Source organism: Emydura macquarii, unplaced genomic scaffold, assembly GCF_026122565.2.
Source record: "Emydura macquarii macquarii isolate MOO-44397 ecotype Brisbane River unplaced genomic scaffold, CSIRO-AGI_Emac_v2 contig_3647, whole genome shotgun sequence".
In the NCBI taxonomy this organism is placed as follows: Eukaryota; Metazoa; Chordata; order Testudines; family Chelidae; genus Emydura; species Emydura macquarii.
The window spans coordinates 961,679-988,077 of NW_027133784.1; the positions used below are offsets into that span (position 1 = coordinate 961,679).

The 26,399-nt window shown below is 61.6% G+C and overlaps 2 protein-coding genes across 3 annotated transcripts in view; both read left to right on the top strand.

The window, feature by feature from the left end:
- TANGO6 (transport and golgi organization 6 homolog) overlaps positions 1-6,697 on the top strand; it is an 86,634-nt gene extending 79,937 nt beyond the window's left edge. The window contains exon 18 of the mRNA XM_067536728.1: positions 4,765-6,697. Within this exon, the coding sequence (XP_067392829.1) occupies positions 4,765-4,941 (177 nt within the window). The 3' untranslated portion in view covers positions 4,942-6,697. The remainder of the gene's footprint in view (positions 1-4,764) is intronic.
- An 8,196-nt stretch (positions 6,698-14,893) lies between these two features.
- Positions 14,894-26,163, top strand: HAS3 (hyaluronan synthase 3). 2 transcript variants are annotated; one of them, XM_067536755.1, is made up of 4 exons: positions 14,894-14,946; positions 17,649-18,269; positions 20,004-20,105; positions 21,096-26,163. In XM_067536755.1, the coding sequence occupies exons 2-4, from the start codon at positions 17,649-17,651 to the stop codon at positions 22,017-22,019; spliced, it is 1,647 nt and encodes a 548-aa protein (XP_067392856.1). In that variant the 5' UTR covers positions 14,894-14,946; the 3' UTR covers positions 22,020-26,163. The 2 variants fall into 2 exon arrangements, with proteins under 2 accessions (XP_067392856.1, XP_067392857.1); XM_067536756.1 differs by having other exon boundaries at positions 20,004-20,078.
- Positions 26,164-26,399: the final 236 nt, after the last annotated feature.

Below are 26,399 nucleotides of genomic sequence, written 5' to 3' on the forward strand. Positions count from 1 at the left end.
GTGTGGTAGGTGAAATTTCCCCTGGAAAGTCGTAGATGGCGCTCAGACAGGCTTCCGACGCCAGCTGCCCTTTGGATTAGTGGTGCAGTTGCAGGAGATTTGCCCCCCACATGCACAGCAGAGGAAGAAGTCAGGTGTGCGGTGGGGGACAGGGAACGGTCTTCAGGCTGCCAATCAGGTGTCCTGTCACAGGAGTGGGTCGCTTTGATAATGCAGAACTGGGAACTCTAGCCTATAACATCCCAGAGCAGAGAGGCCCCGGCTACACAACAGCTTCCTCCCCTTCAGCTGCAGAGCCCCCTGGCTTGGACTCGCCTGTTGGTAGCTGTGCCAGCGTTCCAGTCACACTGCACACCCGATCTTCGTCCTGGCACGGGTCCCGGAAAGCTGGGTTCCCGTTGTGGCCTGCTGGCAGAGCCCTTGGGCACTGGTCCAGTGCAGAAAGGAGCTGCTGCTCAGGGCTGGCAATGATAGCCGCCACTTGGACTTCATACTCCAGGGCTTCCATGTGTCGCACGGGGAGCCTCGCAGCCTTGTGCTCCCCAGAAACACCGCACGTACTGAATGGAAGGGCTGGGTGCAGAGGGAAGTGGGGGACACCAGTGCTCGTGACCAGCCCCCTTGACACTTCAGAGGAGTAAAATCCCCTCTGGCTGTGTAAGGCCTTTCCCAGCTTCCAGTTGCCCCTCGGTTTCTTCGGAGCCCCTCGCCTGGGAAGGGCCTGGCCTGTTTTCCCGCAGCTGCAGGTACTTGGGGTCTCCCCCTTTTTGGTACGTTTTGTTGGCTCCCTTTCCCTGTGCATGGACCACGGACACCCTTCCTCAGATCTGCAGCGCCAACAGCTGAAACACGAGCCACTTGGGAAGGGAGTGCTGGAGCCAGTCAAAGAATCGGGCTCCGTCGAGCCTCTAGATAAACGCACTATTGCTCTGGCCAGACGTACCTGAGAACCCAGGGCCTGGCCTGTTGCCTCCCATCCCAACAGGACGCCTTCCCTTCGCTTGTGATCATGAGGGACTCCATCCATGTCAGACTTCCTTCCCATGGCCTCCAAGCCCCCTTCCCGTCCGCCTTCCGCAGCGAGGGGAGATGGCACTGGTGGAACGGGCAGGGCCATTCATGGTGGAGATGGCAGGAGATGTGGGTGGTGTATAAAACTAAGCCGGTAGCACAGGCTCAGCTTGCTGGCTCCCCACAAACAGTGCAGAAAGTCTGCCACCCTCCCGGCCTCGCCCCGTGTCTAGCACAGTTGACCAGGGGATCAGGCTGGGCCGTGGAGTGCCACTTGCAGGTGGCCTACAAGGAGACAGCTGGAGGGGGAGGGTTTGTGCTCGGGAGTCTCTCACTCCAAGTCAGGCGTCCGGCCCTGTCTCTCTTGCATCGGCTGCTCCTAGTGAGTGGTGGATTCCCTGCCGAGGGCCGCTCACCGGCTGGGTTGTGTGGAATTCCCCGGGGACAGGAGCCCTGCAAACAGCTGCCTTTTCATGGCAGGACCTGTCAGTGCTAGTCTCAGAGCTGTGGGCATTGCCGCGGGGGGTTCACGGAAATGCACTGATGAAGAAATAGCCCTTTTCTTCAGGGGCTAGGACTTCCCCGCTTGCCTGGCCAGTTGTTTGGTGTTCCCGGCAGCAGAATTTGTCTGGCTGCCTTTCCCTTGCCAAAGGAAATCGTGCTCTTGCTCTCGGGAAATCCCGCAGCCGGGCGGGCGTTGTACTTTGCCCTTGCTTGGCTCCTCCTGGAAATGGATGGCAGTGATAAGTTCTCTCCCACCTATTGCTGTGCTCCTAAGTACACGCTTTGTTCTTCATTGAAAAATGGGTGGGGGCAGGGCCTGGACTCCCTGCTGCTCTGGGAGGGTGACTGGTGAATGATTTCGGTGTGTGGCTTCTCTCTGGTGCAGGCCGGCTGGTCAATGTCCATCCCCTCCTGCGAGGCCGGAGATGGCACCTCCTGGGGCTCAGAGAAGTAGGAAAATAAGGAGCTGCATGTTTCTTCTGTAACCTCCGCGTGGGCCGGTGCAGGGTGGTTTCCTGCCCCTCTACCGTGTGTATATCCTGGGTAGCAGCTGGGCTGAGAGGGGGACATCAGGGGATGATAGTCTGCGGTAACAGGCCAGTCCAGGACTAGGCTGTCCCCAGAATGAGGTGACGTTGGCATGACCAGCTTTTCCTTTGATCACTGTCCCCCTCCATGAACGTCCTGTCCTGCTGTGGGGCCAGCCCCTGGGAACAGGCAGGAAATGATCTTTCTGCTACCTTTGGTGGCTGTTTTCCTAGGACCCCAGAACTCGTCTCTTAGGGGCTCCTCAGATCTCCAGCACTGTGTCTACAGCAGAGATGAGAAACGTGAGTGTGACCCATCCGTGCCTAGGGTAGTCAGCTGAAAATGCCAGTTAGGGCAGGCTGCAAAAGGAGAGCAGATTCTCCCAAACTGGAGGCTAACACTGCAGTTAAGTTCACCACCCAGTCACAAACAGAGCTTCTGATTCCCCACACTGGGTGTCAAGAAGCTAGCACAAAATACACACAGCCCCCTTTACTGCAGGTCAGTCTCATGCTCCCAATCAGCCACTAGGTCCAGTAAAGAGAAGTTATTTAAACTCTCTTCCCTTTATTAAAATGTCCTCCTGACCCCAAAGGGTCAGCCACCGTACCAGATCAATTTGAGTTTGGATCTTACCCAAAATACCACGCTGCCAGCCAATCCTTCAGTAACTAAACTAAAGGTTTATTATAAAAGGAAAGAAACAAAGAGGGTTAGAAATGTTATGTGATGAAAGCAATCAAATACAGACAAATGATTTGAAAGTCCATATCTATCAGATTTTCAGCAGAACTGGCGTTTGCAGGCTTGTAGAGTCCCTCTGGTGTACATCCAGTACCTGGATGGGTCTCAGTCCTTTGTTTCACAGCTTCAGTTGTAGATGAGTCGATCCAGATGTAGGAAGCAGGCATGAAGACACCATGGACCAGCTGCCTTTTATGTCCCTTTGCCATGTGGCTTGTGAAAATTTTTGCCTAGAAACACAGCCCCAGTTGAGATCCAGATACGCCGTACAGGTTTATAGCAGACAGTGCCACGCTGATGCATGCATGTGAACAACACTATCCTTTTAACGCCTTTCCACGGGTGCCTGGCATGGCCTGTCTCACGTGAATTATTGGCATTTTGAAATATCTGTGTTCGATCATGTCACAAATGGTCCCCCTGCTCCAGACAGCGTCACAGTGAGAAATAAAAGCAATGGAGACGGGGCTTTGCCTCCCTTGCTCTCAGCTGAGCCTGGCAGCGTGGGTGTGCTGCTCGGCCGCTCGGCCAGGGCTCATGGGAGGACGGACCTTGAAACCTCAGCAAGTTCTACTGACGTTGCCTTGCAGGGGGTGACGGGGAATATCTAATAGACGTCATGAGTGCATCCCAGTGCCACTCGGTACCCGTGTGCAATGGGAGGCAACCATGCAGGCAGGGCAGATGGTTGTGTTCTGATCCTCTAATGAGGCTGTCCGGGTGTCTCCCCCAACACACACACAGGCTCCCGGGTGTCACTCTGGTGCAATCGCTCCCTCCCGCTGCTGTCTTTGATCCCTGGGGAGTCCAGAGGCAGTGGTGTGAGCTCCCCTTCAGGGAGGGTCCGGGACCGAGTCAGCGCTGCAGAGAGAGTTCTCACCAACGCCAAAGAGGGCGGGGGGGAGACGTGTCTATCTGGGAAGCTTCACTGACCTGTGGTTGCACTGGGTGAAGGTTATTCTTCTCTGTGGTCTCTGCTGTGATCTTGGCTGTCCAGCTGGTCTGGACAGCGGCAGTGATGCAGCCTGGGAAATGCAGGTACCGGTGCGGTCGGCCATGGAGCCTGCCGACTTGGTGTGTCAGGCCAGAGCCTGCCCTGCTCCGTGCGGGATCTGTACATCACACGTCAGCACTGCAGGAGGGCGTCCCTGGGCATGAGCCAAGCCCAGGGCTGGTGTGTCAGCCCACCGGGGGGACAGCCGCTGCCGCAGGGCCCTTCCCTGACGCCACGGTGATAGCAGAGTCATGAGCACAGAAGGGAAAGGGTTTGTGTTTTCAGGCCTCTCTGCACCTAGCCCCACCTTTGGGAGATGGGATTTTCTGGCCCATAGGCAAGTCCATAAAGGCCATTGCCCGAGTCACGGAGATGGAGAATCTTTGGCTGTGAAAGCAGGTTCCCCATTAACGCCACACGTCCGCACTCTCCCCTCGCTGGTTCTCCCCCACCTGTCATCCACACCGGATTGTAGCAGCCAACCTACCAGGGGAGCAGCAGCTGACGTGACAAGCGGGTTAGTGAGGGATGGACGCGCACAGCCAGACAAGGGGCTAATCTGTACGTGCCTCAGTTCCAGAGCCGAGGCGCTAGAATCCCGGACTCAGGGTGGAGGAATCACCCAGCTGCCTTTTTTTGGCTGCATTAGGGAAAATCCAGTGGATCAGTGTCTGCTGTGGGGAGTCAGCCGTAGTTCTCAGAGCATTACAGAGGAGAGGCGGTGTCAGGGTCCCCCCTTACAGGTGGGGAAACCGAGGGGAAGGGGTTTGTCCAAGTGATCCTACTGCTGTGATTTGCTGTAGTACCCTGTGACTTGACAGGGCTGGGGTGCCAGGCAGAAGGCAGCGGGGATCTCTGCCCAAGGGGGCACGGGTGCTTGTGCACAGAAGCAGCTTGTGGCTGGCTGTTCCTAAAGTGAAGATCTAGGCCGCTAACGCGACGCTTGGAGGTGCTGACGGTGACTCCTGCCTGTGTCTCCCCAGGTTCTCAGGGACGTGCTGCGGGATCTCTACCGCCTGCTGAAGTCGGTGGTGGCTTGTGACCGTGATGAGGTCACCGTGCTTCACGCCCAGCTGGCCTTGCAGGAGCTCGAGGACATCATGAAGAGGTTCTTGTTCCCCCCACAGACCCTAGAGAAGAAGCTCCGGGTCCTGCCTTAGCCAGATGGTGGGATTGCACAGCAGGACAGGCCGGCGGGCTCCTGGCCACCCACAGCCAGACTTCCACGGCCGAGTCGCGCCTGCTTGTCTGTGCCAGCGAGAGAGGCCGAGATTCCGGCATCCCACCGCCTCGTCCCCTTCTGCCTCCTGGTTGCCGAAAGCATTTAACACATCCCAGGCTCCTGCCTCCAGGCCTCTGTGACCTGGGCCCTGCCTGCCTGCGTTCTGGCCTGCCTGAGTCCACTGGAACTGAGGCTCCGTCCATGGAATCTGCAAGAAATGGAAGTGGGGCTTCCTGCCCGGCAGACTGCAACACTGCTGCGTCCCCGCTGCACGGCGGGATGCCCAGAGCTGGTGCAGGCGGCTGCTTCCCTGTCCCGGGAACAACGCCGCCGCTTTTCAAACAGAAACCAAACTTCTTCTGAACCCAGCCAGGCTGGGCAGGGAAAAGCCCCGAGCTGTGCAGAGTCCATTCGCTCTGCCCTCAGGTTCACGTGTAACGGATGAAAGCCGTCACCCAGAGGAGCCAGGGGCATCGGGCCGGACGTCCCAGGGGGTTCCAGCAGCCTGCTCAGACTGGGGGGGGACTCACTGCTCCAAATGCAAAGACATTATTAAAGAAAGAAAACCCTCCCGCCTGTGCGCCTGGCCTCCTTGGCGCGTGGTGACCCGAGGGACGAGAGCAGCTCTCGGGTGTTCCACTCTCGCTGTGTGTGACCGTGGGGCTCTGCCACTGCTGTTCACTCCCGTTTCTCGGGGGCTCTGTCTCGGGGGCACACTGGGGTTGTAAAAGCAGCGGGGGAGGTGGATCTGGGTTACAACCACCTTTCTGCTGGGATTATTTCCAAATCAGCCCCCTGGAGCCCGTCCCTTGGGTCCTGGCCGGGCGTGGGGCAGCTTTCCCATTGATGTTAACCACACCTACCCCGGGCCCAGCTGGCTTGGCAGCGCCCCCTCCCCGGTCCGGAGCTCTTGGCAGAGGGAGGGGCACTTTCAGCACATGCTCTGTCGCTCCCCCTTGGTAAAGAAGCTAACTTTGGGCAGGGGATGCTGGCCCTCGGTAGCAGGTGAGCGTGTAGCCCCGGCCCGGGGGCAGCGCCCTGTGGTAACCAGCGGGTGCACCTGCCCCAGGGAGGGAAGCTGCAGAAATGGATTTGTTTTCACTTCCAGCGGGGGGGGAATTGACCTGGCCCGTGCCCTGTGAAATGCAAGGTAGGATCCTTCCCCTAGAGTCCTCCACGCAGCCTGCTGCCCTGACGCCTCTGGGCTGGCCCCTGCGCTGGTGGCCTGGGCTGTGCAGAGGCAGCAGGCGGGTCCAGTGAATGCTGATGGTCTGATAGGCCTGGCCGAGTTAGACCACGAGGCCTTCGTTCCACTTCCCTGCCCAGGCCGGGTGCGGGGCAGGGCAGCAGGGCAGCGCTCCGCTGGCAGGTTTCCAGCAGTGACCTGCAGAGCCTCTCTCTCTCTTTTAAAGTGCTTTGGCAGCGGGGGGCAGGTGAGACGACCTGCCTGAGAGCTGAGGGCGATGGTCTGGGGCGAGCTGGCGGCTGTCCGGGGCTGCCGCCTCCTGGAGCCGTCGCTGCAGGAGAGTCTCGGCTCGGGGGTTTTCAAAAGGAGGTTTCTGGCCCCCGTGGTGGGGAAAAGCTGGGAAAGGAGCCCCTGAGGAAGGCAAAGAAGCAGAGCCACGTTCGTTAGCTGAACAACGTGATTGCAAGGCCAGCGTGTGTGAGAGGGGCTGGCCGGGACGGGTGATTTCTGGACGCTGGGGCTGGGCCACCAACCAACCCGTGACCACTTCCCTACGGGCCTCTTCCATGCCAGCAGTGGCTGGAGTTGCTGCATGGCTGGTCTGTGACCAGTGGGGCAGGCAGAGGAGGAGGTGGGGTTCCTGGCATGAGTCCCCATGCCCGGAGCGCCCCATGACACCTCTAGGCGGGGACCACGCCATGGGGAAAGCTTGCAACGCCCTGCCCTCCTTTTCAGCCCAGCCCCTCCACGGCAGCTGCACGGGGCGAGCCAGGGAGGGTCCGGCACCGTGGGCACCAGGCTAAAGCTCTGTCCAGCCCCGCTGGTCCCTAGCGCCTTCCTTTAAAAACCAGGGCTGCTGGGACGGGGCTGAGTCACTCCATGGCATCGCCCTGGCCGAGGCGGGGGAGCCTGCGGGCTGGAGGCTCCTGGGAGCAGGGCCCCGTCGCGCTGGAGGGGGGGAATCGCTGAAAAGGCCAAATGGGCACTTGGGATCAACGTGTGTGACGGGTGTTTGTCCAGCAACTGCTGGGGTGGAGCCCGATGGTGCCGGGCAGCCTGGGGCCGGTTGGCCTGCTGTGCACAGGTGGGGGTGTGTAATGGCGAATCGGGGCGGGCTGACCCGGGTCAACGACGCTGTGGAATGCCGTGACGGCGGGTGCCCGAGGGGGTGACCCACGCGAAGTGAATATCAGCCCCTCCCGCGTGATCAGTTAACTGGAGTCTGCCGCAGCATTGGCTGGCACAGCGTGTTTTGCATCCTCTGGGGACCTGTGGCTGCTTGGGACGCGGGTGTAAGCGCTGGGGAGCTCCCTGGGCGCTGGCTGTGCCGGCTGTACCTCGGCTAGCCAAGAGGCCGGTGAGACTGTCAGACAGAAGAAGGGTTAAGACCAGAGGCCTCGGGTAACCTAGACCCTGCTCCAGGGGCTCACAGAGCAGAGGCCTCGGGGTAGCCAAAACCCCACTAGGAGGGACTCAGAAAATAGAGCAGGACCCGAGTGAACCCAGAGGAGGACGAGAGAGTCGTCACCCAGGCCTGGGAGCTGTCCCGCTTCGCTGCCCAAGCAGGATCCGGTGTGGGGCCACTGCGGGTTTGTGCTTGGGAAACTGAGGCTTGCTAAGGTGAGGCCTGGTATGGCCCGTCCTGTGTCTGTGCCACCCGTGTCACTGGCCTGGTCACGGGTGCTCAGCTGTGGGCCGTGCATTGATCTGAACTGTCCCTGGCCCACAAGGAGCCGTCAATGGGGAAGTGAGGTGGGGGGAGCTCGGAGCACACCTGACTCCTCCCTCCCCCCTGCTTGTGCATGACCCAGGGGCCTGGGCCCCCAGCACGAGCAGAGATGAGGCGGTCATGGGGGGTCCAGAGGAAACCAGAACTGACTCTGCTCCCCCGGCGCTGGCTCAGCCGCTGACAGGATTCGTGCTCTTGCCCCAGCCCCGCTTGGCCGTGTGCTGTGTGTCTTGGGGGGGGGGTGACGTCTGCAGAGCCTATAGCCTGGGGCCGGCACCGACACCGCTGACTGCCCTGCGCAGGGCACCGACTGACCCGGCCGGCTGTGTGCATGTGCTGCCCTCGAGGGCCAGCCCAGCGGCAGGGCCAGGGCTTCACCCCAGAGCCGCAGGGGCCCCTCGGGGCCAGGAAGCCTGGCGCTGGCTGGCCGTGGTGGGCGCCGAAGTCTCTGCACTGGGGTGTGTCAGTGCCGAGGGTCTGCCAGGGTCTCCCGCTCCCCAGGCACGGAGAGGAGCTGCCGCTGTTCACGTTCTGCTGGGCCAGGGCTGGGCCCTGACCCCTTAGAAACGCCTGAGAACAAACATTAAACCCCGGGATCCCTGAGGCCTCTGCCCGGCCCCAGCACCACGTCCGTGAGCCCAGAGCCCCCGGCCGCGGCGTGGCCCCAGACACGCACCGACGCCCAGCCCTGCTTCTGGAGCTACCCCCCAGCCGCAGCCCCCCTGAAGCCACTGCCCCTGAAGCCACAGGCTGGGGCTGGGTGCAGGGCCCCAGTCGCCCAGACACCCCCCCCCGCTGCTGTCCGGCGCCAGCGGGGAGAGCACAGGGCACGTTACAGTCGCGGCTGCCTCCTGCCCCGAGCCCTGCCCCCGGGGGCTGAGCGCGGTGACAGAGCAGCAGGTGGGGCGATTTCCCTGCGCGTGCCGGCATTGAACCGCACAGGTTCTGCGGCAGCCCCTGCGCCCTTTCCCTGCCCAGCCCCGCAGCGGGCGGGTTAATGGCCAGTGTGGCTCCGGGCCGGCCACCTGCCTCCCGCCTGGGACGCACCAGGGCTGCGTAGAGGTCGTGGCCCGGCAGGTTGAGGCCCGGCCTCGGCTGCTGACAGTTGCTAGGTGAGGAGCCGGCGATGCCGAGCCGTCCCCACGTCGAGGTACAAGGACGCCCAGTGTCGTGTGTCTGAATCGCAGCCGCGCTGCCTCCCCCTCCCCACCCTCGGCAAACCAACCCTGCTTTCAGCTACCTACCATGAGCTGCCCGGCGCCACAGCCGCAGGTTCCACAGCCGGCTGGGTGGAGAAACGAGTTTATAGCGGCTAAGAATAGCTTTATGGTCTGGGCTGTGCGCGGAGGGGAAGCAGCAGCCTAGCACGGTCGCAGCGTCCTTCCTGGGGAAGGCCGGGGTGCTGCAGGTTCAGCTCCCTCGGGCAGGCGTCCCAGCCCTCCTCCCCGCTCCACGGTGCAGGGTCCTCGCTGGCCTGGGCTGGGCAGAGCACACGTCGTGTTGGCGTTGGCCATCCCGGGCTGTTTGTCTGAGCCCTGCCTCCTCCCCCAGCGCGCAGCCGGGGAAGATTTTTGACTGAAGCGTCTCTGGGATCCTGCCGACAACCCTCCCTCTGCGCACACGGAGCTCGCTGTGCAGGCGGGGCAGGACATTTTATTTATACCTTGGGAAGTGCTGGTGCAGCGAGCCACGGGCAGGGACGGGCCGCGCGGTGTCTGCAGGCGGCTTTGCATCGAAAGGTAAGAAGCTGCGATTTTACAACCGAGTGACTGTGATTTTCTGCACCGCTTTACCCGTTACCTGGGGAGGAACATAAAATATTTGGTGGGTGTGTGCGCGTCCCCCCCGCTGCCTGCGCCCCACTGCACCCGGGCACCACAGCCCCGGCTGCCGCGTGTGTGGTGCTCTCTAAAGGCAGAGGCAGTGAGAACTCCCTGCCCTGCTCCCCTGACCCCAGCCGCCGGCAGCCGCTTCGCAGACACACAATAGAGCGGGGAGTTCTTTCAGACCGGCCTTTCTTTTGCCGGTTAGAGGCCGGCCCCGGCTGCAGGGGGATAAGGGGCAGTTCCTGCACCCACGCAGGGCTGATTTCTGCCCCATGCTGCCGGCAGAGAGGCAGCTCAAGAGCCAGCTAGACAACCCCCCCCCCCACACACACACACACACCCCCCTCCGATTCCCTGCCCACGAGCCGCGGGATTGTGACAGGTGCGTCCTCCCAGCACTAGGCGCAGGCTGCCCAGGGGCTCCCAGGAATTGCCCCAGGGGCGCGTTTCTTCTGGCAGCTGCTCTTCCTGGGGCGTGTGTCGGCGCCCCTGCTCTGCCCGTGACGGGGTGTGCGAGGGCATGCCTGCCACAGGCGCTGGGCCGGCCCAGCAGCGCAGAATTCCCTGGGCGGCAGCGCTCGCAGCCCCCCCAAGGGCCGTGCTGGCTGGGGCCCGTGTCTGAAGGGCGGCGCCAGCAGCTTCCGAGAGGCCCGCAGGAGGCCACAAAAGAACGGCTCCTGCTCCTTGGAGCAGCCGGGCCCTGTCACGTCTCCTTACAACGAGCCCTCTGCCGTGCGCCAGCCCAGCGCCTGCCACTTCCCAGCGCGCGGCGGCCCAGGCCGGCAGGGTCACCCCCAGCCACGTGGGGCTCTGCATGGGGGAGGGGCTCAGCGCCCAGCCCCAGGCCTTGTCACACTCTAGGTTTGCCCGGGCAGGCACACTCAGCCGCCCCTCTGCTCCCGCCCAGCACCGCGGTGAGGGGGGAGGACGGGCCCGGCTCTACTTTCCCAGGCAGCTCGGCGCTGCGGCACGGCCGGGTGCTGGGATGCCGGCTGGGTGCACGTGGCGAGCTGGGGGGAGGCCGGCGGCTGGGAATTGGGGGCTGGGTTTTTTAACCCTTTGAATGTTGGTGTCTAGCCTGGTTTGGGGCTGTTTTGCATGGGCCGCCTCTGAGCCAGTTTGCCGAACTGACCCGAACCGCGGCCGGCCTCGCGCGGCCCTGGGCTGTAGGACCCTGGGAATGGGCCCGGTCGCTGGCGCCCGCTGCCGTTCTGCTGCCATGGCTTTTCCCTGGAAGTAGCCTGGCCCCCTGGAGAAGGGAGCAACTATCACAGGGGGAAACCCGCACCTTGTCTTCATGGGCCCCTCAGACAATCAGGGCGAAGCAGCGGGTGGCGGCGGCAGGGGACCGGCTGGTTCGGCTGGCCAGGAGGAGGAGGAGGAGGGAGGCGGAGGTGTGTCGGGGATGAGAGAGGTCATTAAATCGCTGCATGTCCTTGGCACTGTAGCCACGCAGCAACTTCCTCTTCCAAGACTCACCCCCGGCACCCAGCTGAGCTCCCCTTGTAGTGAATCAGAGAACCCTAGAAATGCCACTCTCGGGGCCAGCCAGCCCTCGGCACCGGCACCCAGCACCCAGCACCTGGCAGGTGTTTGTCCAACTTGAACAGAAAGGCCTCTAATGAGAGAGGTCCCACCACCTCCCCTGGAAGCCTGTTCCAGAGCTTAACTGTCCTTCTGCATAGAAAGTTTCTCCTGGTATGGAACCTCAATCTCCTTGGCTGCAGATGAAGCCCATCACGTCGTGTCCTATCTTCTTAGCCTTTGTCGCAGTAGCGGTGCATTGCTGCCATCGTCATTGTGTGAGCCACTGTGACCCCCAGATCCTTTTCTGCAGTTAGTCCCGGTCTGTAGTTGTGCAGGTGCTTTGTCCTTCCTCTGTGCAGCACTTTACACGTCCCTGTATTGAATGTCATGGTGACGATTTCAGAGCCATTCTCCAGTGTAGAATTGAATTCATTTTGAAATCTAATCCCATCCTCCACAGTGCTTGCAACCCCTCCCAGCCTGGTGTTGTCTGCAGCTCTTACAAGCATACCATCAGCGCCGCCATTTTCCAGGTCATTGATGAACATATTGACTGGTACCCCCAGCTGACAGAGAACCGTTCATAATTACGCTTTGAGTGCAGCTTTCAACCAATTTTTCACTCAGTTTATAGTAATGTCATCTAACCCACATTTCCCTGGTTTGCTTATGAGAATGTCACCTGGGACTGTGTCAAAAGCCTCCCTAAAATCCAGATTATATCCTGTCTGCGGCTTCCCCCCACCCACTAGGCCAGTAACCCTGTCAAAAAGGGATATGGGGTGGGTTTGGCATGATTTGCCCTTGACAAATCCGTGCTGGCTACTCATTATCAGGCTGTTATCCTCTAGGTATTACAGTCTCTGTTTAATCACGTGTTCCCGGTACGGAAGTTTGGCTGACTGCTCTGTAATTCCCCGGGACCGCTTTGTTCCTTGCTAAAAAGAACCCCCGTGTTTGCCCTTCTCCAGTCCTCGGAGCTCACCCGTCCTGCCTGGGGTCGCACAAAGAACTGCTAACAGCTCCACGGTTGCATCAGCGAGTTCCTTCACTGCCCTGGGATGAATTTCATCAGGCTCTGATGAGTTCAATGCACCTCACTTACCTAGCTAGTCTTTATCTCGTTCTCTGCCTAGTTTGCCCTGCGGTCCTTCCTGCTCGTCGATAACATGAGTTGTGTGAAGTGTCTGCTCACAACTGACCTTTTCAGTGAAGCCTGACGCAAACCAGGCATTAAACACCTCCGCCATTGCTCGCTTCCTTCCCCTGCTAGGCGGGGAACCTGCGGCTCCCTTCAGCTTCCCCTTGCTCCTAATGCATTTGAAAGCCTCTTTTTGTTGGCGCTGATGTCCCTTGGCAGGTGTAAGTCATGTCCTGCCTTAGCCTTTCTGACTGTGTCCCTACGACCTTGTGCCATTTCTTTGTGCGGCTCCTTAGCAATTTGTCCAGATTTCCACTTCTTGTAGGAGTCCTCTTTGATTGTCAGGTCATTATTGGCCTCGTATTATTCTTCCTGTCTTCCCTGTGCATCGGGATGGTTTGCTGTTGTACCTTTAGTACTGGCTCGTGGAGACATGCCAGCCCTCTGGACTTCTTTTTCCCTTAGATTTTCTTCCCTTGGGACCTTCCCCACCAGGTCTCTGAGTTTGTTAAAGTCGCCTTTTTTGTAGCCCAGGCTCCTTATTCTGCTGCTCTCGCGCCTTCCTTTCCTTAGCCTCACGATCTCTCATTTCATGCTCACTGTCACTCCAACTGCCATCAGCCTTCAGATTCGCAGCCAATTTCTCCCTGTTGCTCCGGGTCAGATCTGAAGTGGCTGGTTGCATCTTACACCTTCGGAAACAAGAAGTTATCCCCCATACTGACTTACGGGTCACCTGGTGTTTTGCTGTATTACATTTCCCACAGCGGGCTGGCTAGCTCGAGTCCCCCCAACTATCAGGTCTTGTCTTTGGGATCTCTCTTATTTGTTCTAGAAATTGCTCCTCCACCTCCTCTCACTAAGTTGGTGATCTATGGTAGATCCCCATTGACATCACCCTTCTGTTCCCCCTTTCATCTTCACCCAGAGACTTTCAACTGCTCTGCCTCTCACCTGCTTCTGGACCTCAGACCAAGTGTCATGCAACACCTCCGCCCTTCCCCCGTCTGTCCTGAACCAGCGACTCCCTCCATACCAATGTGGCAGGCCGGAGCTTGCTCCCCACCTCTCAGAGAGGACAGGGCAGTCACAAACCCTCCAGTCTGTTCGCTTCAGGGGCTGTGCTGGCAGCCAGGCAGGGAGTTTCCAGTGTGGATTTGAACTGATCCTGCGGGGACTTCAGCCAGAGACAAGGCCCCATTGTGCCCTGTCCTGCCCAGGCTCATGGCAAACCCAGGCTGTAGAAGGGGAGGAATCAGAGGGTCACTCGCTCGCGGGTGATGTTTGCCCTTGAATTCTGCTCTGATTCGCGCACTGCCCTTTGACGGGCGCACATCATTGATCTCACAAAGACCCCACCACCACCGCCGCCGTGTGCACCTCAACCCCCCCTGCACCTCTGGGGATGGGCTTGTTCAAAGAAAGTCGTGCAGGCAGAGGTGTCTCTTGTTCACCTTTCATACCCTGCAGAGGTTTTGCCCCAGCTTCCCCATCGGTTCAGCCTCAAGCAGAGCTCGCGGCTGGAAAACGTCAGCCCAACCGGAGCGAGTTCTGAGCCCAGCGGGATGCCCCCGGGGAAGGGAAAGGCACCGCTAACCCCAGGAGCTGGAGCCTCTCTCTGCATGGATCCGTCTCTTATCTCTGCCTCCCCCCCACACACCCTTGGCTCCAGCTCTGGGCGGTTTAGCTGTTTGCCACCTGTAGCGCAGAGGGGCTGCGTGCCAAGAACCTGCCCCGGGAAGTGAAAGAGGCTGCACGGTCTGTGCGCTGGGCCCCCACCATGAACGACTCAGGCCCGCCGGCTCCCTCCGCCACGCGGCGGGGACCCAGGAGCCGTGGCTGGGGATGGGGACGGGGACGCAGAGCAGAGGTACGGTGCAAGCGGGGGGGACGTGCCCCAGGCCAGCAGGGACCTGTCACCTGCGGGGCTGCTCCGGATCAGAGCCGGCCTGTATTTGGCTACAAGGCCAGGCTGTGGGTCTCACTCCACATTCCCTGGGGGAGGTGACCGGCTTCCCTCCTTTCCCATCACCTGTCTCCCCTTTTCTCCCCCCCTGGCCCCGGGCACCTGCCCCCGCCTCCCGCCCCAGCCCGGCTCTGCCCCGCAGCGCCAGCCTGCCCCGCCGCACCCCTCATCTCTGCGGGGAGCCCGGCCGGGGGGGGGGGGGGGCGCAGAGACCCGCCGGGCCGGGCCGGGGGCCGAGCCGGGCCGGTCTGAGCCGCTCCTGCCCCCGCCGCGCAGCGCTGCCCGCGGGGAGCACGTGGAGGGCAGGGCGGGCCGGGCCGGGCCGGGCCGGGCGGAGGGGGATGAAGGGCGGCGCCGGGCCCGGCCCGTGGGCACCGCTGGGGGGGGCGCTGCAGCCGGGAAGACGAGCCCGGCCCCCCCGGCTCGGGACAGGCGGGGCCGCCGCGGGCTGCGGGAGGGGCCGGGGCCGCCGCCTCCTTGAAAAGCGGCCGGGCCGGGCCGGGCCGGGCTCAGAGCGGCGCGGGAGGCGGCGGCGGCGGCGGCGGGTCCCGGGGAGCCCGGCGCCACGGTGAGCGGGGACCCAGGGGGTGTCCGGACGGGGCCGCCCCGCTCCGTGCCCGGCTCAGTGCGGGGCGGGGCGAGGCGGGCTCCGGCTCCGGACGCAGCTCGGGGGGGCGGCGATGGGCTCCACCCGCCCCGCTGCTCGGACCCTGCCCGGCGCCCATCACCGCGGTCTCTGGCTCCCGCCTCGCTGAGCCCCCCAGGAACGGGCAGCCCCCGCCCCGCTGCCCGGGAGCCGGCGGGGTGCCTGGGCCCCACTTCCCCAGCCCCCCCGGGCTCGGCCAGCCGCTCCGCTCGGGGGCAGCGGGCAGGCTCGCCCGGGACCGGCGGGTGGGAGCTGGGCAGCTGGGGCGGCTGGCAGAGGCTGCGTTTCCCCAGGCGGGGACGGGCTCCCCTGAAATCATCCTCCCGGTTCTCCTGTGTGGGGATCGGGGCCTCCTCCCTGGGGCTCTGGCAGCCGGGGGCTCTTGGCTCATTCCTCAGGGCGCGGCGCTGTCCGTGCTCCCAGCCCGGCAGCCACCGACACTGGGCAGTGCCCGGGTCCGTGCAGTCTTGGCGCAAAGGGCCTGATGCTCCGGTTGTCCTGTAGGTCGCCTGCGTGCAGCCGGGCCAGGGCAGCTGGCGCTGGTGAGATGCTCTTAGAACCCGTTTGGTGTCAGCCCCTGGTACGCCGAGGCCGGGTGGGTTTGGATTGCCCCATTTTCTGCCTGGGGCCTCTTCCTCTGAGGCCTTGTACGTGGACGGGGAGCCAAGGGGGGGACTTGGGTGGGGGAGCGGAACGCCCCACCGTCCAGGCACGCTGGGTGTTCCTGGCGTCTGCTGGGGCACCCGCATCTGGACTGGAGAAAGCACCAGAAACCGGGCTGCAGGGGCCACTCCTGCCCTGGCCTCGGGCTGCGGCGCTGACAACACGGAACAGGGCCTCTTGCATCTCTCTGAGGTCGGCGGCAGCTGCGTTGCCAGCTGGGGAGGCTCTGGGGGGGCTTGGCACTGGGTTGACTTTGAAAGAAGTTTTTCTTTAACTAATGCGATGAGATAACAACCCGCAGCAGAGCCGCCGGCCTGGCCAGGGCCTGTGTGCGGGGGACGTGAGGTAAGGGCGGTGGCTGGGCGGGGGAATGTGGGCCTGCAGGGTGGAACTGAGAGAGCCCCTGCAAGGCGGCAGAGGGGACTAACAGTGAGCCTGCCCTGGCCGGTGGAGAGGGTGGGGCTGGGACCAAGAAGGAGGCACCTGCCTGCTCTGTCCGGGTTAGCCCCTGGCCTGTGGTGGAGGCACAGGGCTGGCGGGTCCCTGCCCCGCGGCTGGGCTCGCCGTGGGAGGCTGGAGTAGCTGTGAGGTGGGTGTTGGAGCTGGGTGGAGAGGCAGCCGTGGAGGCCAGGTGCTGACTGGCCCCTTCCCAGGAGCAGAGCCTCCTCTTGGGCGTGGGATTGCCAAGCGGACGGGGACTCTCTGTATGTATCTCCCCCCGCCCCCCCCCAGGCCCTTTGTAAGGGCAGTGAGCACCTGACTGCTCTGTGCCATGTGTCCTAGCGATGACATGCCGTCTGCCCTGCTGTTGGGTCTGCTGGGAGCGGGATGAAAGCCCCCGTCATTGTCCTGCAGCAAACGCCACCAGCCCAGCCTGGCACTTGGCAGTCTGAGAAGAAGCAGCTCTGCAGGCTCCTGGGGGGGTCCTGGCAGCGGCTGGGCAGGCTCCAGGTGCCAGAGCTGGCTTTCCCCTAGCACACCCTTTGGTACTGCATTGCTGGGCCTGGTGGCCAGGTTAGCCTGACTCGCTGAGACTGGCTGTAATTCTCAGGCAGAAGCTCTAGGGAAAGTGGATGAGCTCCCTTCCCTTGACTTGGCACCTGCAGTGCCGGTTGTGAAGCAGGAGAAACAGGCGCAGATGCAGTAATGCTCGGTGTGCATGTGTGTGTTTTTGTGTGTGTGTGTGTGTGTGTGTGTCTGAGTGGCTGGCTCCTGCGTTGTTCAGAACTGAAGGTCCCTGGGAAGGTCACTGCCACATAACCCTCTAGCCGGGCTTGGGATCCCTGCAGAGGGTCAGCCAGCACTTCTGGCAGCTGCTAGGACAGACCCCGTCTCCATGAGTATACCACCTTCACTGCTGGGGAAAGGGAGTGCGTGTCCTGAGAGTCTGCAGTGTCTTAGCGGCGCCGTGGGGTGTAGTGACAGCCGTGTGCCCGGCCCTATCTAGGGCGTAGACGGAGGCTGCCCCAAAGGGCTGGCTAGCTGAACAAGACACCGAGCAGATGGCAGGCCGTGGGAGCCCCTTGGCAGCGACCTGGCTAGCGAGAGGGCAGTGGGAAGCTGACTCGGCAATCCCCACTGGTCCAAAGGGCCGTGCGAGTCGACAACTGCGCTTGAGGCTGGCCCAGAGCGCCAGCCTGTTACTGCCTCCTAGCTGGAGCTGGCTGGGAATGGGAATCCCGCTCCTGGCTGCAGCACGCGCCCCGGTCCTGGCTGTAGCCTTCGGTACTCGGGAGGTCCCTGCCGTTTGGCCGGCTGGCAGAATGAATGCCCCCTGCTTTGCCAGTTGGGTGACTGGAGTGAGGGTTGCTTGGGCCACGCCGGGCAGCACCATTGCTTCTGTGACATGGAGAGCGAGGCCTTGCTGTCCTGGTCCTCAGCCAGCCGCCCCCCCCCCCGAGACCCCTGAGGGCTTTGGGTTGTGCCCCTAACAGAGCCTCTGGTCCCTTCTCTTTGGACAGATGCCAGTGAGTTTCACCGCAGCCCTTCGTGTTTTCGGTACCAGCCTCTTCGCCTTAGTGGTGCTCGGCGGCATCCTCGCAGCCTACATCACCGGCTACCAGTTCATCCACACCGAGAAGCACTACCTCTCCTTCGGCCTGTACGGTGCCATCCTAGGCCTGCACCTCTTCATCCAGAGCCTCTTTGCCTTCATGGAGCACCGGCACATGCGGCTCGAGGGGCAGCCCGTGAAGCTGCAGCGCTCCGTGGCTCTCTGCATCGCCGCCTACCAAGAGGACCCCGACTACCTGAAGAAATGTCTGCACTCCGTGAAGCGCATCTCCTTCCCCGACCTCAAGGTGGTGATGGTGGTGGACGGCAACGGCCAGGATGACACCTACATGCTGGATATCTTCAACGAGGTCATGGGCTCCGAGAAAACGGGCTCCTACGTCTGGCAGAGTAACTTCCACGAGAAGGGGGAGGGGGAGACGGACAGCAGCCTCCAGGAGGGGATGGGGCACATCCAGCAGCTGGTGCGGAACAGCACGTACTCCTGCGTCATGCAGAAGTGGGGGGGGAAACGCGAGGTGATGTACACGGCCTTCAGAGCGCTCGGGGACTCCGTGGACTACATACAGGTGGGTGCCCAGATCCTGGGTGGCTGGACCGTGGAAGGGGAACACCATGGGAGGGTGGTGACACTTCCCCGGGCAGGGCATATTGCTGCGCTGGCTGGGCTTCCCCACAGGGTTCGCTCTGGCCCGTGGGGAGCTGTTTTATTTTTGCTTTGCTTTTAAAGGAGGTGCTGGTGGGCTGGGCTGGGCTGGCTGCTTGTCCTGAGGGCTGCAGAGTCCAGCTGTCAGCGCAGACTTCTCTGTGAGCTGGGGGGACATGAAAGCTAGTCCGAGATGTGTCCCGGAAGATGTCCTGGGGGTTGGCTGGGTCATGCAGGCTGGAGATGGGTTTGTGGTGAAGGCTGAGAGCTGGGCCGCTTGGGTTCTGTTCCCAGCTCACTCGTGGTCAGATAGTCCATGGCAGGGTCCTGTCCTGGCTCTCTGCCCAGTTCCTCCGTCTCTAAAATGGGACAGTGGCCCTGCCCTGCCTGCCTGTGGGAAGGGATTCACTCGTGTTTAAAGCATGTTGAGATCCTCTAGCACAGAGCGACGTGTCGCTGGGGTGAGCTGTGGCTGTAGCAGTGCCTCAGCCAGGCTGCTGGCGTCTGGATGCTCGGGGTGTGCATGCGTGGGGAGCAGCAGTGCTGCAGTCGCTGTGTCCTTGGCCCAGTTCACTCCATCCTGCGCCTTTCCTCTGTGCATCCAGTCCCCGCCCGGCTCTGTCCTCTCCTGCCTGTGGCTCTGTTTGCCCAGCCGTGTAAGGAGCCGTGTAAGGGGCAGCGTGTAAGGAGCTGTAAGGAGCGTGTAAGGGGCAGCGGGGGGAGTGCAAGCAGTCCAGAGCAGCCAGCAGTTGTAGCACAGAGGCGACTGTCTGGGTCAGCCTGTGCTGAGTGGGTCCCTCCCACTCCTGCCTCGAGGTGTCCTCTCCAAGAATGGGACTTGGGGACATGAAGGGACATCATCCCTGGGGATCTCTGCTCCTCCTTGCTTGAAGTGAGCCCCTAGCGAAGGGTCCCCTGTGCACAAAGGCGTGGTACATTAGAAAGCGAACATCTCTGGCACTGCAGAAGTGGTGCATGGATGTGCACGCTGCTCGAGGAAGAGAACCAAGCCGGAGGAGGCAGCAGGATGGGCAGGGCTGGAGGGGCCCTGGCTGTAACTCACTACGGTCATTTCAGCTCTTGGGAGCAAAACTACCTGGACATCTTCCCTGTCCCACCCTGAGAGCCCCTTAGTGCACCCCTGGCGGCAGACTCCTCTCCCTGCCAGCTGCATAGCACAGAGGCATGTCTCTCTTCCCTCCTGCCCTCTCGGCAGCACAGACCCTGCCTGGGGCTCAGAACTAGGGATGCAGTTGCCCCGGGCTCTGGGTGTGGATCTGTGAGCCCAGAGCAAGGAGGAAAGGTGACGTGGGAAGTACCAAACTGCTGCAGCTTGCATGGTGTGTGCTCCTGTTCGCCTGCCCTGGAGGGGGGAAGGGGGTTTGCCGTTGCAGGTGCCGTGCGGCTCTGTGCCCCTTGCAGATCTCAGAATGGGCTCCTGGCACAGCCCTCGTAGGCCCCAGTTGTCTGTGGCAGGATGGTTATCTGCCTGAGCTCACCCCATGGCTCTCCCCTAGGGCTTGCCTGCGGTGCTGTCTAGTCTGGGACTCAGCTTTGCTGGGTGCAGGTTTGCAGGCTGGGCTCCCGCTGGTGTGTGTGGGTGGGAGGGGGCAGGAGTCGGCGGAGCAGGCCGTGATGTTTTCTCTCTGCTCGGCAGGTGTGTGACTCGGACACCGTCCTGGACCCAGCCTGCACGGTGGAGATGCTGCGCATTTTAGAGGAGGATCCCCAGGTGGGCGGAGTTGGTGGAGACGTTCAGGTACAAACCCAAGGCTTGTAGCCAATGGCCCGTGAGTTGAGTGAAAGGTCCTGAAATGCCGGAGCGAGCCGAGCCCAGGGAACGCAGGGGCCCCCATGGGGTGGGATTACTTGGCTCCTCGGGGGTTGGGTGCCAGGTTCTAAGTGAGACTGGCTGAGCTGCTGGTGAGTGGGCAGCGAGCCAGTCCCTGCGCCAGCGCTGGGAGGGCGGGTATAGCACCATAGCCAGGTGCGTGGACGCCAAGGCAAGAGGCGCTCTCTGCAATCCTAGGGGCGAGGAAGCATGCTGGAACCGCTCAGGAAAGAAGGCTGCTCCGGGGGTGGCTGCAGCTTTCACCACCCCAGAGAATCGAGGGCCAGCTCGCTCCAAGCTGAGCAGAGCAGAGCCGCCTGCACACTGTGCTACGCCTGGTGGCACGTGCTTTGGCTGTGATCGTGAGGAGTGCTTGGAGTGGCGGCTCAGCATGGCAGCGTAGGTTCTGTCCTGGCCCCGTAGGCACAACCACTAGGGGATGGGAGGGGCAATGTCTCCCACCCCCATTTTACTGCCGCCTGCTGGGGGATCCTCTGTGAATGGTGCGACACCCTCAGGTGCCCAGTGAAGGGCAGGGAAGCGCCCCCTGAATAAATGGGCAGCAGGGCTGAGGTCCTAGAGGTACCTCCCTGGGAGCCTCACTTCTCCTTGGAACGTCCCCGGTGCCTGTCAGTGTCTGCTGGGCTCTGCCCTGCAAGCCTGGCTTCTCCTTGCACAGGAGCAAAGGCCTCTCAGCCGCCCCCTTTGCGTTGCTGGGCTGCTGCTGGCTTAGCAACCTCTCGCAGGTGGGTGCTCACCTGGAATGGTATGTCCTGGGACGAGGGTAGGCTGTGGACCCTGCTTGATGGGAGCCAGTGGGGCCACAGTGCAGGCGCTGCTCTCCCTGTCTCAGCTGGGGAGGGAAGCTCTGCAGGGCTGTGTACTTATGGTGTCTCCTTGCATGCATTGCCGTCCCAGATCCTGAACAAGTACGACTCGTGGATCTCCTTCCTGAGCAGCGTGCGGTACTGGATGGCCTTCAACGTGGAGCGGGCCTGCCAGTCCTACTTCGGCTGTGTCCAGTGCATCAGCGGGCCCCTGGGCATGTACCGCAACACCCTCCTGCAGCGGTTCCTGGAGGACTGGTACAATCAGAAGTTCCTAGGCAGCAAGTGCAGCTTTGGGGATGACCGACACCTCACCAACCGTGTCTTGAGCCTCGGGTACAGGACTAAGTACACCGCCCGCTCCAAGTGTCTGACTGAGACGCCCACCAAATACCTCCGCTGGCTCAACCAGCAGACTCGCTGGAGCAAATCCTACTTCAGGGAGTGGCTCTACAACGCCTTGTGGTTCCACAAGCATCACCTCTGGATGACCTACGAGTCCGTGGTGACCGGCTTCTTCCCCTTCTTCCTCATTGCCACTGTCATCCAGCTGTTTTACCGGGGCCGCATCTGGAACATCCTCCTCTTCCTCCTGACAGTGCAGCTGGTGGGGATCATCAAAGCCACCTACGCGTGCTTCCTGCGGGGCAATGCAGAGATGATCTTCATGTCCCTCTACTCCCTGCTCTACATGTCCAGTCTCCTGCCAGCCAAAATGTTTGCCATCGCCACCATCAACAAGTCGGGCTGGGGCACCTCTGGCCGCAAAACCATTGTGGTCAACTTCATTGGCCTCATCCCCGTTTCTGTGTGGGTGGCGGTCCTGCTGGGGGGCCTGGCCTACACGGCGTACTGCCAGAACCTCTTCAGTGAGACGGAGATGGCCTTCCTAATCTCTGGCGCCATCCTGTACGCCTGCTACTGGGTGGCGCTCCTCATGCTCTACCTCGCCCTCGTGGCCCGGCGCTGCGGGAAGCGGCAGGAGCAGAGCAGCTTGGCTTTTGCCGAGGTGTGACAGGCAGGGGGACCCTGGATGGAGCAGGGAAAGTGCAAGGGGCAAGGATTAGCGCTGCCTCCAGGCGTTGCTCTGGGGCAGCCGGGTGGGGAGGAGAGGAGACGGGGGGAGGGCCTATTGCTCTTGGGATTTGATTTATTTGTGGGTTTTTAAACTGCAGTCCAAGGGTCAAGTCCCTGGGCTAGTGAGTCTGAATGCAACAGACAACGCTCCAGGGAGCCTGGGCCACACACACCGGCCTGCAGATGTGGTGATTCCAGTGTGTGAGGCCCCTTGGGCGCTGAGGCTAGTGTAAGACCCTGGCGGAGTGGGGAATCCCCCGAGGCAGCATCCAGCCTCTCCAAGATTTGCATTGACTCCTGTGGAGATTCCTGTCTGGCTCCTGCCAGCGCACGAAACGATGCTGTGCCAGCTGCACTGATCTCCGTTTTGGGGGGGATCTGTGTGTGGGAGCGGCCTGGGGTGGAGGTGGGCACTGCCTTTCCCAGCAGAGAGGGGAGAGGAGGCATTGCCTGCAGAGACTCCAGCCTGAGCAGTAAGGCCCAAAGGGAGGCCAGATGGCCATAAGCCGGCGAGGATGCTCTGCGCACCCTGCCCACCAGCAGGGACCGGAGTGCTCTCTGCGGATGGCTTTAATGAATTTGTACTTTAAAAGAATCCAGGTCACCAGCACTCTGTCCTGCCCCAGAGCAGGCGCTGCCTGGCTGCACTGCCAGTGTGGGAGGTGGAAGAAGTTGGCCGCAATGCGTGTCCCTGGAGCCTGAGGGGGCATTGCTTAGCCGGAGCCAAACCTGCACAGAGCTGGGCTTGGCCAGGTCCCTGTGCCTCTTTGGTGCTGGTCTGTAAACTCGACTGGCCCATGGGAGTCGGGGTCTCATGAGGCAGGAATGCTCCCCCCTGGGAAGCACTGCCCCAAAGTCTCTGCGGGCAAAGCCCTGCTGGGCAGGCTGGGAGCACCCGCCCTGGTGTGCGTCAGCATCCAGAGGCTGGGTTCCCGGTCAGTCTCGCACTCTCCCAAGGCAGAAGAATGGCCTATAAATATTCAGGTTAGTAAAGAGGGCGGAGATGGTTAATCTCCATCGTCCTCTGTGCCCCACAGGGCTGGCTGGCTGCTGTAGATTAATGCTGTGAACTAGGGAAGGTCCCCTGGTGCTGGCTGGGGCCCTTTCTCTCCTGAGGCTTTGTGCCAGTGCTGGAGAGGCAGGGGAGGAGGCTGTGGGGGCTTCTAATGCTGTGGTGCTTTGCTGCACCATCCTCTGCTGTTCTGAAGCGGCTTCCTCAATCAGCCACCACGTCCTCCTCCCGGGCCACTTAGAAAGTTGAAGGAACCTGTCCTCCTGCAGGAATCTGCTGCATGTTTGTACGGCTGAGCTTCCTCTGTGGCTCCCATTCTGATCCAAAGCCCTGGGCACGAGGGGCAGTCTGCCAGGTGAGCCCATGGTGCTGGTGGTGGCAGGAGCTGCTGCTCCTCTGTCCTGTCCGTCCCTGTGGCACTGGCCCCCAGGCAGCTTTTGGGCAAATGTGGCTTTTCCATCCCATTCCATGTAGTGGGGCTGTGCCCTGGGGAGCTGGGCCAGGGGTCCCTGCAAGGGGGAAATGGTGCATGCTCTGCCCTGTCTACTCGTTAGAGGCTGAGGCAGTATGTCTGCAGCTTTAGCCTTGCTGTGCTCAGAGTCCAGCCCGTACACCCGACACACCAGCAGCAATGCCACCAGAGCAATAACCCTTTCCAGCCTGCTGCTGGGGCCAGGGACCTGTGTGTCAAGTGCCACATACCGTTCTAGTGCCCTCAGGTGCCAAAGAGCCTGTGGCACGGTCACCTGGGGCCTCTCTTGTGGTGGCTACCTCTGCTCCCTGGTCAGCATTACCCGCGCTCACAGGCGACCCGTGTGCATGGCTACGCCAGCATCTGAGGGCAAAGGCAGAGAGGTGAGCGGCAGCAGTAAGGCAACTTGACTCTGGCTCTCAGCTTTCCTCCTCCCTTGCCTGCTCCTCTGGGCCCCCCATACAATGGGGGAGCACCGGTGCAGTGGAGCTAGGCCAAGGCTTTCTGCCATGGCCGGTGCTAAGAGTGGGCGGGGGTGCTAGAAAGTGTTTATTACTCAGCCTGTGAGTGCGTCTCCTGCTCCCCAGGGCTATCTCAGGTCGGGGCTCCCTGCAGTGTTGTGGGTTGGCACTGAGTCCCAATATCCTGTCCGCACCACGCAGGAGGGCCGGCTCGTCTCTTTCAAAGCTGGGACTGCCGCTCATTCCCCCTGGCATAGAGGTAGGGGATGCCTTATTTATGGCTGCTCAGTACAGCCCTGCCCTGTCTTAGTTGCTTTCATGCATAGCCACACAAGGAGGCTGCATGGCCTAGGAGAGGGGGCAGAGATCTGGGAGTCTGAAGCCCCGGGTACTAGTCCTGGCTCTGCCACTGGTGTATGCAAACTTGGGCAAGTCCCTTCCCCTGCATTTCCCCGCTGTGAAAGGTGCTCTCCTGGGGCAGTGACTTAGGTAGCGTGGGCTGTCTGCCAGGTGCTAAACAGTTCACCACCTTCACGTGCACTAAGCTAGACTCACCAGGAGCCTTGGTCAGAATCCCAGCCCCACGCTAGCACCTTCAGCGGGCTGTGGTTCTAGCCCCACGTCCTCTCCGGCACCCAGCTCCGGGCTGGCCGTTCTCCTGAGCTGTTGCTCTAGTACCCTGTGTGAGGATAGCGTGCCGAGCAAAGAAATAGTGCTGCTCTGAGTAAGGGCATGTCGGGGCCCAGTACAGCTAGGGTGCTCTGTGAGAGGGGCGATGTGGAGAGAGGGGCAAAGGGCCTTTGAGGGAAGCAAGGAGCGACCCTAGGCAGAGCAGGAATGCAGCAAGTAAAAGAACTTGCTCCTGTGGTGCAGGGACTCGGCAATGCCAGGGCAGGCTGAGGGAGAAGGAATGCAGGACCTAGTTTTAGCAAGTGACCCAGCGTGTGGAGAAGGGGGTTTGGGAAGGCTCTTTCTGCTGAAGAAACACCACAAAGGCCCCTTAAATTCCCTTCAACTTCCATTCCCTGGTCTCCCGGTGGGCGCTGGCAGGGCTCGAGGTTTGCCCATGGGAGAGCAGCAGCTAATTCTGCCTCCGTTACCAAAGAATGGGAGGGCAGGGAGAGGCCACAGTCAGCGGCAGCTTGTCAAAGGGCTGCTGGCAGCTTCTTTGCCTGCCATCCGCTCTGCCCAAGGAGTGCTCGAATGTCTTTAAACTCTTTTAGGACCTGTAATGGAAGCAGTAGCCAAACCCGAATTTCACACCGTGTCCTTATGGCCTGGTGAGCCGGGTGCTGCAGCACTCCTCCAGGAGCGCATGTCTCCTCAGCGAACGGCTGGCGGCTGGCGTCCCAGTCAGCTCTGCTGCTGAGAGTCATGCACTGCGGAAAAGCATGCCAAGTCTTGGCTGCACTGGGCGCTAGCTAGGTGCCAACTGCCCTTGCAGGGGCCCTGTCCCCATGGAATACTTTGCATGTTGGCTCCGGTCCCTGTGCTGCTGTTGGGCCTGGTTTTGTGGGCTGGGGGTTACCCTAGCCTCAGGGGCTGCAGGGCAGAGGTTCCAGTGCTGGAGGGCAGCGGGGAGCAGATAAGCTTCTAACTGCCCCCATCACATACAACAGGGACAGTGTCAGAGCTGAGTGCATCCCCCACTCCCATTCAGGGTTGGGTGTGCTAGAGCACACTCCAGCTGTGGCAGCCTCACGGCTAGCAGCACCCCAGCCCTGCCAGATGTTCCTTGCTCCCGAGAGGCTGCTCAGGTGGGGCCCAGGGAGAATTAACACGAGTGCCTAGCAAGGAGTCGCAGAGACTCGCCTGCCACGGCAGCAAGCAGTTCAGCTGCAGGGCAAAGGCCGAGGGCTGGCATTCCAGCAGGCTGGGCCATGTGGGGTGTCTGGATTAGACCCCAGCTGCAGGCAGGTGCCCTGGGAAAGTGGATGCCCCCAGCTTCCAATGCTGTGAGCAGGAGCAGCACTGCTCGCTTCGCACCGCTCCTGGAGCTAATCATGCCCGCTGTGCTCTTGGGCTGGGCCCAGGCAGCTCTGCTCCAGGCTTCTGTGTCCTCTTCCCAGGAAGGGTCCCTGAGACTCGTGCTCCATGGGCTTCTGGAGCAGGTGCCTCTCCCTGCATTTCACTGCAGCCTCCCCACACCCCAAGTGCTAGAGGGGAGGGGGCCTGGCCTCCCTTGGCATATGTGGAAGCTTGAGCAGGGACCTGGCTTTGGATCTAGACCCCAGGTATGTGCCCCTTTCTGGGCCTAGGAGAGCAGCTTCCACCCCGCCCCTCCCAGCTGTGTCCCCAAGTTTTGTACCGTGTCTGGCTCCTGGCTGTGCCATAGCTGTCTCCCCGCGCCCTCTTTTCAGGGCGAGAACCTTA

What these genes read in the sequence shown, in the direction of transcription:
- HAS3 (XM_067536755.1), top strand. Translation starts at nt 17,649, where the DNA reads ATGCCAGTGAGTTTCACCGCAGCCCTTCGTGTTTTCGGTACCAGCCTC. An exon ending in ACTCCGTGGACTACATACAG is followed by an intron (nt 18,270 to 20,003) that starts GTGGGTGCCCAG and finishes TCTGCTCGGCAG; the next exon opens with GTGTGTGACTCGGACACCGT. An exon ending in GAGTTGGTGGAGACGTTCAG is followed by an intron (nt 20,106 to 21,095) that starts GTACAAACCCAA and finishes TTGCCGTCCCAG; the next exon opens with ATCCTGAACAAGTACGACTC.